Source organism: Micropterus salmoides, unplaced genomic scaffold (genome assembly GCF_014851395.1).
Source record: "Micropterus salmoides isolate LMB-PRFRI ecotype aquatic unplaced genomic scaffold, ASM1485139v1 Ms_hic_scaffold_7, whole genome shotgun sequence".
NCBI lineage: Eukaryota > Metazoa > Chordata > Actinopteri > Centrarchiformes > Centrarchidae > Micropterus > Micropterus salmoides.
Genome location: NW_024044459.1, coordinates 19587643 through 19598123, shown reverse-complemented (window position 1 = coordinate 19598123; position 10481 = coordinate 19587643). Strand labels below are relative to the sequence as shown.

The following is a 10481-nucleotide window of genomic DNA, read 5'->3' as shown; positions in this document are numbered from 1 at the left end:
AGTTCAGAAGACTGCGACAAGAAGGAAAGTTACCGTCATCTTCACATCTGACTGCGGATACTTTGTAGCGAAGAACGGATCTGAGATTTTTTTTTCTATTCCTCTTTGGAAATGAAGGACATATTCACTCCAGATTGAAAAGGCGCACTATTTATTAATTGCTTATTGATTGTTAAAATCAATTAGAGTTAGAACTTTCACAGTTTTTGCGACTTACACCAGAAATCTGACACACATAATGGCAGATAACAAGCACCCGCACGTTATTTTCTGCAACGACTCGCCAAAAAGAGTTTTGGTGTCCGTCATCAAGACCACCCCGATTAAACCCAGGAAAGCGGAGGCCCTGACGCCGACAAGCCCCGGTTTCAGCGACTTCATGGTCTACCCGTGGAAGTGGGGAGAGAACGCCCACAATGTGACTCTGAGCCCGGGGTCAGTGAGCGGGGCTTCGTCACCTACCGGGACCCAGACGGCCAGGGAAGCGGACACGGCTCCTTCACCTGATCAGATCAGGGTAGGTCCAGGTTATTGTTATGTTCCTGAATACATCAGTGTGGTATGGAAGATGTTGGACTGCCTGAGTGGTATTTAAAGGCTATATATATTCTCCTTGCAGCCTATAGTTTCATGCTGTTGACAACGTTATAATAGACAACAACAACATAGCAACACTTTAAATATGTTTAACTACTTGTAATAACGCCAGCTTTGGGAAGAAAAGAGTACATGTGTATGATATTGATATGTTTTAAAGGCACAAACTCTCCCGAAATTACACGTTACATCAGATCAATACATTTTAGGGGTTAACTGTTAATTTCTTACAATGGGGCAACTTAAACTGTTGAACTTTTGTTTGAATTCTGCCTTAATATAGTCAAGATGGAGAGTCATTTAAAAAAACGCCCGCGCATTAGGGTGTGACACGGTGGATTTTAAACCCCGGTTACTTCCTGATTCTGGAGCAGCTGCTCATACATGACGTTTAGTCGCGCGCCAAAAATGGGACCGGATGTGAATGAATTATAATGGACAAACGTGCGTCCTGCTACAATGTAACACGTGAGCACAGCTAAGGAAATTATAATTATGATGTTGCATTGTAGGAAAAACAAAATAAACTACTGTGTGCTGATTTCTTTATAATATTAAATACAGGTGCATATATGAATGCAAAAGTAGTATAAAAGTATGAACATATTTTTGAACCAGATCTGCCTGCTCTGCACCTGTTCAACAGGAAAAGTAGTACTTAAGCTGTTACTTTAGTTTATGTAAAAATCCTCTGTTTTCTTGTCATCAGGATGGTATCCGCAGAGGGCGTCCACGGGCGGACACTGTCCGAGAGCTCATAAGCGAGGGGGAGACTTCGTCCAGCCGTATTCGCTGCAACATCTGCAACCGAGTGTTTCCCAGAGAGAAGTCTCTTCAGGCTCACAAGAGAACACACACAGGTGAGAGCGATAAGGAGGCGGGTGCAGTGAATTCTAAAAAAATAAAAACATTACAATGTCTCGGCTTATTGTTAAAAAGGCAGGTGCCTGGAGAAAAGATGGTTGTACTGTAGTTCCACAATGCCCTTTCCTTTTAGTGTTCACATTATATTGATACATATTACATACATACACATACATTGTGTAATAAGGACTGAATTGTAAAACAATGCCAATGCTGTTGCCTGAACAATTTCTCTATTTCCCCCCAAGGAGAGAGGCCCTATCTGTGTGATTACCCAAACTGTGGAAAGGCATTTGTCCAGAGCGGTCAGCTGAAGACGCACCAGCGGCTGCACACTGGGGAAAAACCCTTTGTCTGCTCGGAGAAAGGTGGGTTTGAAATGTGGATTTATGAAATGAACGGATTAAAGTGATGTTCTGCCAAACAACAACGTTTTGTGACCATAAATGTTTTAGGCACTTTAGGTACTTTCCAACGGCATGAAATATGCTTCCGTTAGTGTGACCAACTGGAGCCTGTACTGCAACTGGCTAAGTTTTATTTGAAGCATTGGAAAGTACCTGAAAAACACAAGACTTGACAGTCTAAGTTTCTGTTATAAATGAGCTGAAAATCATTACCATTACCAAATTACCAGGATATTGTGCTTAACAACAAGATTACGATTATTATTTTACTGATAGTGTTGCTTTCTCTGCAGGATGTGGCAATCGCTTCACACATGCCAACCGTCATTGTCCCAAGCATCCTTTCTCCCGTCTGAAGAGAGAGGAACCAAAGGACGGCCTGGGGAAGGCCCAGTCTGTGGACAACAAGGCTGTGGCAGAGTGGCTCGCAAAGTAAGTAGTGAATAGACAGTATGGCACATACTAGCTTCTAATTAGCAAGGGAGTTTGGCCTTGCCATTGTTTTTGCTCATGGTGGGAATTGTTGGGTCTCTGTAAATAATATTACAAAGTATACAGTCCACCAGCTCTATATGTAAAGTGCAGTGAGATAACTTCTGTCATGAATGTAAATAAAATTTAATTGTACTAGCGCTCTCAACAGGTGTACTGAGCAAAAATGACCTGTTTTGCGTGAGGACCACCTTATAAAGCATGCATAGTAGAAACTGCTTTTAATGTCAATTTCTGCTGTATGTTAATATACTCCTCTGTCCTCACAGGTACTGGCAAACCCGTGAGCAACGTGCCCCTACAACCACCAAGGTTAAGTCACAGGGCAAGGCAAGGGAAGAGGACCAGGAGCAGCAGGATCCTATGGAATTCCTCCAGTCCGATGAAGAGAAAGGGGAAGAGGAAGAGGCCGCAGAGGAGGAGAAGGGCAGCCAGGGAGGAGGAGCCGCCAAGCGCCGCCTCCAGGAGCAGCGAGAGCGTCTCCACGGGGCTCTGGCACTCATTGAGCTGGCCAACAACCTGTCTGCCTGAACACCCACCCTCCTCCCTGCCCCCTCATACCTCCATTCCCAATCCGCCTTCCTGTAGTATGTGCTGTAGCTAGAAACTGCTCATAAATGCAGATCAACGACTAGTTTAGTTATTCTATCAAGTTGTGAAGCAAAACTTTGAGAAAGAGCTTAATTGGCCTGAGACCACGCCGCACAGCATCATCCCCCCCCCACTCACACACACACACACACACACACACACACACACACACACACACACACACACACACACACACACACAGCACCAGGAAGGCACAAGCTAAAGCACCTTATTCAGCTTCCATTTTATCCTTTTAGGCTGCTATAATTGTAGATTTGACAATATGAAGAATGTCTTTCTTTCTTTCTGTCTTCTAAAGGCAAAGAAAGAGTACTTGTTGTGTTTTAAGTTGTTTTGTTTGCACTTTGATGGTAACGAGTTTTTTAAGTATGTTGTGAGTGTAACAGTGTGTGTATGACTGATTTGACTGTATATATGGATTAAGCTCAGATGGACAGAATGATACAGGGTGTGGTCAGATATAGGAAGTGTTAATTGTCAGGTGGCCTCATCATGGTCCCAGGTTTCATCTCCACCACTGTGTGCACAATTTCCCTGCCACTAATGAAAGTTGTGGTGGTAGAAATGGACTGAGAAAGGTTCAGATAGTTATCGCCCCAGCCATACAGCACACTTCAAACAGTGTGCACAGGTTGGACAAAAGCAGACAAAACAAGTCAGGGGAGCTGGATCAGTCTGACATGTAACATGGTCATTTTTAATATGCGAACGAGAGGTGATCATTGCAAGCCTAATCCAGAGGTCTGCTTAGGCACAAGACTTTTAAACTATCTAGCTTCACCACTTGTCTCATACTATACACATAATCGTACTGCATGACATTACCAGAGGCGCGCAGGAAAAGCTGACTATACTGCCTTCTGGATTTAGTTAAGTATTATAGCTAACTAATATTCTACATATTTAAAAAGGTCCAGAGTACTTAACAGCCGTTTTCCTCATAAATACAAGAAAAGTGTGTAAAACCTGCAGGCCTAAAGTTGTTTCAACCATACAGGAGATTTTTTGTATTAATTATTATAATTATTTTTTTAACAATGGATAACGTCAGTCAGCTTTTATATTAAAAGATGGCAGACCAGTTATGATAAAGGCATAGTATAGTGTGTGGTGCATCATCTCATTTGAAAGGTTAAATTATCAGTTATTTATGAAATATTTTTTTGCCTTCTGGCTCACATTTTGTTGAACTGGTTGATATCACATCACTTCACATCATTTGATGTGTGAAGAGAAATCTTCCAGCATCAACACAATTAAAATCAATTTAGAATATGTCACATACATTTAGACATAACTGATTCATTTTGATCAAGCACTTACATTCTCTATTAAGTCTTGGATTAAGCTTGCAATGCACTGAAGGTAAAATATTGTCATACATGTCCAGGAAAATGGCACCTGTTTTTTTTTTCTCTCCCATAAACAGATCTGTGTAGTGCTGGGTGTTTTTTCTTTCTTTTATTTTTTCTTTCAATAGCAACACTACATCCTTCAACACTGTATGAAATGCCCTGCCTTTAGTTGCTTTGGGGAAACCTGCACCAACAACCTGTCTCTGTCACTCTAGCTGTGATTTTTGAATCTGTTTGATCTACAAATTATCCTTGTGGATTTACAGCGAAACTGGAAGGCAAGTTAATTGTTGATAATCAAAAACACCAAATGATTTATTGTACCCAATTATAGTATATTTTGAAACAATTCTAACCCTTAGTCTATTTTGAGGTTTGAGAAGAATATGGCATTTAATATATACACATTGTATTTGTTAGAATATTAAGTGTGCACAATTTGTGGTGCACTTTGACACTGAATTTTAGTTTCCCCCTCTGCTAACACCCCCCAACAGTTTTCACTTTTGTGACATGTATAGAGTGATCCTGCTTGCTTGGTAGACATTTTATTTCAGTAAGATTTATCTGACAGGTTGTCCACACTATTATGTAACTGTTGGTTTTCAATAAACATTCACTGAACCTGACCCAGGATTTCTGTGCACTTATTGTCACTTTATTAAGTCATGATGAATAGATAGCACCAGTAATTCATTGACTTTATTTTGAATATAAAAATAAAAGCAAAAAAGCAGTTTTATGCTCCAATATGGAGTAGAACAATGCCACCAAGTGGTGAATGTTATAATGTGCATTTAGTTGTCAGGGTACTTCCCTGTTGAATCTTCTGTAATGTGAATCTTAAGCTCTTGCGCTCCTGCATTGCTTCCAGACGATTTGTTGTTAAAGGTGAGATATGAGTACACTAGTCCACCTGACATACTGCAAAGCAAAGGATAAAAGCAATGAATTGTTAGGAAAATATTAATATATAACATTTGACTTGTATTCGTTGCTATTTATCTATATGGAAATTTTTGCTTGTGCATCCTCATTTTGCTCTGGATTGTAATTTGGCTTGGAAATGGAATTTAACATAATGCTGCTCTTATAAAACAAGAAATGTATGCATATTATGTTCGGTCTACTGTTTTGACTAAACTCTGTAGTTAGTTACAGTTCATGACATTTAACAAAATATGTTGTTAAGCAAATACAAAAACAGAATAAAAATAAAACTGGAATGGAAAAAATAAATTCTTACCAAATGCTGAGACCTAAGAAGTTAGTCCAAGAGAAAAGATAGTCTCCGCCCACAAAGATCCCAATATAGGCTACTGCAACATTCTTAAGAAAATTTGAATATTCATTCAAGTTAATGATGATCTTGTTAGCAGAAATGGGAAGGATTAAAAATGTGAAAACACATTCAGTAGTTACCTCCACCAAGGAGGCTGTTTTCAGTTCTGTGTGTGTGTTTACCATCTGTTACTTAGCTGAACATCTCGAAAGTTACACAAATAACTAGTTTTTAGTGCAGATTTAGATGGTGTAGGTATGGATTCACGAAATATTCAAAGAATTCCTAAAGAGGTCATATTATGCTTTTTGGCTTTTCCCTCCCCTTTGAGTTATATATCTTTTTGTGCATGTAATAGGTTTGCAAAGTGAAAAAGCCCAAAATCCACCCCAAAGGGAGTTCCCATCTCCCACAGAAATCACTGCTCTGCACTACCTGAAAACAGAAAACTCGTTTGTAGTCCAGACGCTTCCCTTTGATCCCTGTGATGACACAGCAAAATGTGCATCATAATGCTTGCAAAGCAGCTAGTCAGACACGCCCTCAAAAACACAGGCGGAAAAACACTGAGCTGCAGCACACAGTGACAAGACATCCGCCTGCTGCTTCTCCTCTCCCTTCCAAACACTAGCTTCCCTCCAGGCAGTTAATGGACATAATTACAGTTACTCTGATGTAGAGACAGAGCTCAGTTAAAACTTTATGGATGAAAGATACATTTGTTACAGATTAATAACTCACCACTCTGAAACACTTGCTCCAGTCCATGTTGCTAAGCTGGTAAGAGGAACATATACAGCTGAACCAAAGCTGTGTTTACCGGCTTCTCACTGACAGGCCCTACTCTGCTTCTGATTGGCTAGTATTAGATTAGATTAGATTCAACTTTATTGTTATTGAGCATGTCACTGGTACAAAGCAACAATATGCAGATAGCAGCTAACCAGAAGTGCTAAGCAGTAATTATAAGTATTTAGTAATTGTAAAAATAAGTAGTCCTTAACAAGGTACTACACATGTGCAACTCCCAACAAAGATCATGTAGAGGTGAGATGTATCACTCCATAGCTAAAACGAAGCATTGAACTAACAGGGTGAAACGAGGAGCTGCAGCAATGTGCAGTTTGACAAAAAAAGATGGTGTTTTTTGAAAATTAAACCATGTAAACCTGTTCTGGTACAACCCCTAAATATGATTTTCAACCTGAAAATGAGCATAATATGACCTCTTTAACATTGCATGATTTGAATATGTTCACAGTTTTATGCTTGTTCAGCACTAGGTGCAGTGTGCAGTCACATGCAAGTTAGAATAATTTCTATTATAAAAAGGGGACCTATTATGCTTTTCAGCACACCGGGAGCTTAAAGAGACAGAAGCATCTATAGCTTGTTCAAGACAGAGGCTGAAATGAGGGCCTGCATGAAGGGTCAGTTTAAGATGGAAAATAGAACCACAATATTTGGTTGGACATTCAGTATACTAGGTCTCCATTAAAATAATACATTTTGGAGGCTTGGAGATATGCACTATCTGTGCTTTGTAGTCTAAAACTAGTCAATGTGTTCTTACCTTTATTGCTCCCACTACTGTAGTAGTAAGTGCTGAGTTATAATAGCTGCACAGGACTATGGAATACATCAGCACAAACCTGAAAAAAAAAACTCTTAAAAACTGGGAAGGCTGAAGTAGTACTGTAAGAGCTATGAAAGTATGAGTATAAGTGTAGGTGTGACAGTAATTGAGTTCTAGTGACATACCCCATGATGCAGGACATCAGGAAACAAAAGATAAATTTGACTTCAACCCAGTCCTCAAATGTGACCGCCTGTGGATCAAAACATCGAAGGTGGTCAGGCAGAAAAAACATATTTTGGGGCACAAACACCCAGAAAGAATTCACTGGATCGGAGTGACTGTAAGTACCTCGTGTAAATCTCCAGTAAACACACTTGCCAAGAGAGTGGGGATGACAATGATTAATGCATTGTAATATAATACACCATACTTCCCAAGGCCCTTAACAAAAAAAAAGAGGAATATATTAGATATAATGTGACAAAGAATAACAAAACACAGATTGTTTGTGGAGATGCTTGTGTAACAAACAGCAAGCCTAATTCTTCACATTTTATTTAAAGTAATTAGCAAAAAATTGTCAATTTTAAAATGTATGGTTGAGAGAGAAAATCCAGTTGTTGTTCTGCTATATTTTTGTATGTACGGGGTTATCCTGGTGTGATCACCTTTTCTTGACACCTTATAACTTTATCATTTCCAATTTTCTTAGGCCATTCCTGATACTATGCTATGCATAAAATATTAATGTTTACCTGGTGACAACATATAAACTGGTAGGAAATGTCCACACACATTGTGTCCCAGCCAAGGTCTTAAATGTACAATACAATTCAATCAAATGAAGCAGTTAACCACGCCTACACAGGCATTTAACTGCTCTGACACTACCAATCAAATACAGTGCAAATTGTACAGAATGCACAGTGAATGTTACCTCAGTGCCAAGTTTCGTCTTGGTGTACACGCCGCTGGCAGCAGTGAAGGCATCATTGAGCAGGATGAAAGTATAGCCCTCCACATCGAAAGCCAGGTCAGAACTAGAGGGGTGGAAAAGATAAAAGTGTTTTGTCTGCACTTGCTTCAGTTCTTAAGCAAGATATAAATATTTATTTAACCCCTCCCTACCTTGCAGCAACCATGGCACCTAGGACTATGGCCACAACACTGTAAACAAGGTGTTTAGGAAATGTTTTTCTGAAAAAGAAGCACAACATTCAAATCAAAAACTCTTTTTTTTCTCTGTTTAATTCTACTGATAAACTGAATATTAATCTGTCATAACATACAGTACTTTCAGAGCAGTTCTGTCATGATGTCAATTGTAATGTATAAAGTGCCTCAAAGCTCTAAAAGCATAATAAAAATCTGAGATTTGTCTTAGGCCTACCTCAGTATATATATTTCCAAGATCATTGTCATCAATATGGTGAATTTCCGTAATACTGTAAACATGGGTAAACTGTAAAAGACAATATGTTATTAAGCAAGACCACATGAATAATCATGTTGAAATTTGACAACAGCCAAACAGCTTAAACCTGAGTTTCTTCGTGCTTGCCAGTCCTGTTAAATGGTTCCCAACATACAGCAAAGGAAGAGGAAAAATCTGTCATGGAAATAAAGCAGTACAATTTTTTGGAAAATAGAATACAATTAAATTAAGATGAATGATGACGATGTGTTTTATTTGAAAAATGAGAAAAGCTTACTTTAAAGAAAATCCATCTGTCACAATCTTGAAACTGGACTGTTTTGCTCATTTTGGCAGCAGAAAGTACAACTAGAGTGGTGATCATCTGAAAGGACCAAATTGACCATGAAATGAATGCGTGTGTGCGTGCGCACGCGCGCATGACTGACAAACACACAGGGACAACTTACCTGGCCAATTCCCAGACACATATAGGAAGGAAACCTGCAAAGACCAACACATAAACAGTAGAATAAGTGTTGTTCCATGATGACTCAGTTTGTAATATTATAAGCGTGCTATGTGTGTGAGCTTTCTCCACTGACTCTATAAATGAAGGACTTGGAGAAGGCGCGACAAAGCGCCACATACCTGAAGCTAGTCAGCACGGTTTTATTCACCACCGTAATAAGAAACGAACTGCCGGCGTAAAACACAGCAGAGAAGAACTTGAGCTGCCCGGAGTGTTCAGCGTTTTCTTGACAGGCTTTGGCAGACATCATCAGATACTTTAAAGACACCTAGTACAGTTTACAAGTGGTTCTTGTTCTAAGGCGAAGTAATTCCTGGTTTAGTAGCAGGATCTACCGGAGAGAACCAGGCTGAGGAAAGTGGGCGGACGTCACCACTACAGTCATTCGTATACAGGAAGTCACGTGACAAACTTTCAACAGCACAATTGGAAAACTGAAGCTAGGCTCTCTGCCTTTCCCATCTTCTCTGGTTCATTTTAAATCTTTATTTTAAACAATTGAAAGTAACTTTCTTGATTTATGTAAAATACTGGTTACTGTGTAAGACATCAATTGTTAATTTGCATGTCATGAGTTACATTAGACGTTGTATTCCAATTAATAATGTTTCAGTGACCATAAACAATCATAACTTGTAATGTGTGTAAGACACAAGAACAGTTTCTGTCCATAGGCCATCACTCTGATGAACAGTTAACATCAGTGACATAGTGTCAGGCACAATCTGACACTACATATATATATATATATATATATATATATATATATATATATATATATATATTTATAGTTGACATAAACACAGTTGTTTTTAAGATGTACATCACTGTGATATATAAATGTTAGCTGCTGTAGATGCTATGTACTGACATGCTGTATACATGCGTAAATATTTTTATATACAGTCAATGGTAAATATCCACCTGTGTCATGTATATAAAGCATACTGTTACTTAATCATTTCATATTTTTTCCAGCATATTTACACTCTGCACCCTAGCACAATTGTTTTCTTGTTTACAAATTACAGAAACAATCTATTGTATTCACTGTATGTTTTTGTCCATTGTTCTATTGTTTATTTGTGTATATACTTATATATATATTATTTTCTTCCCCTTACTTGTGTATGGGGCTTGCATACTGTAATAGCTAAATGTTTATGTTTACCTTTGCCTCCAGCTTGGTTTTCCTTGTTTTATTGTAGCTGTATTTCTATTTCTGTGTAAGTACATTGCCTCTGACTATGGTACATTTTCACACGTAGCATTTGATTGACTGTTTCAAATATTCTTACAACGTAATTTCCCATGATTTTCAAGTGGCCTTTTATTGTGGCCTGCCTA

The 10481-nt window shown here is 38.8% G+C and overlaps 2 protein-coding genes across 2 annotated transcripts; one reads left to right on the top strand and one right to left on the bottom strand.

The window, feature by feature from the left end:
- Positions 1 to 4956, top strand: znf367 (zinc finger protein 367). Its single transcript, XM_038703739.1, has 5 exons — positions 1 to 517; positions 1307 to 1457; positions 1710 to 1829; positions 2162 to 2300; positions 2630 to 4956. Exons 1-5 carry the CDS (start codon positions 239 to 241, stop codon positions 2889 to 2891), a joined length of 951 nt encoding a protein of 316 aa, XP_038559667.1. The 5' UTR covers positions 1 to 238; the 3' UTR covers positions 2892 to 4956.
- Positions 4957 to 4963: 7 nt separating this feature from the next.
- Positions 4964 to 9498, bottom strand: slc35d2 (solute carrier family 35 member D2). The gene is made up of 12 exons (XM_038703738.1): positions 9254 to 9498; positions 9073 to 9106; positions 8901 to 8987; positions 8730 to 8797; positions 8579 to 8650; positions 8317 to 8385; positions 8126 to 8228; positions 7537 to 7629; positions 7371 to 7438; positions 7183 to 7261; positions 5574 to 5656; positions 4964 to 5251 (listed from the first exon to the last, which is right to left on the bottom strand). The coding sequence occupies exons 1-12, from the start codon at positions 9382 to 9384 to the stop codon at positions 5125 to 5127; spliced, it is 1014 nt and encodes a 337-aa protein (XP_038559666.1). The 5' UTR covers positions 9385 to 9498; the 3' UTR covers positions 4964 to 5124.
- Positions 9499 to 10481: the final 983 nt, after the last annotated feature.

Coding starts and splice junctions, on each gene's coding strand:
- znf367 (XM_038703739.1), top strand. CDS start 239: ATGGCAGATAACAAGCACCCGCACGTTATTTTCTGCAACGACTCGCCA. Junction 518..1,306: donor CTTCACCTGATCAGATCAGG/GTAGGTCCAGGT, acceptor TCTTGTCATCAG/GATGGTATCCGCAGAGGGCG. Junction 2,301..2,629: donor GTGGCAGAGTGGCTCGCAAA/GTAAGTAGTGAA, acceptor CTGTCCTCACAG/GTACTGGCAAACCCGTGAGC.
- slc35d2 (XM_038703738.1), bottom strand. CDS start 9,384: ATGATGTCTGCCAAAGCCTGTCAAGAAAACGCTGAACACTCCGGGCAG. Junction 9,107..9,253: donor ACCGTGCTGACTAGCTTCAG/GTATGTGGCGCT, acceptor TGGTCTTTGCAG/GTTTCCTTCCTATATGTGTC. Junction 8,651..8,729: donor GCAAGCACGAAGAAACTCAG/GTTTAAGCTGTT, acceptor TGTCTTTTACAG/TTTACCCATGTTTACAGTAT.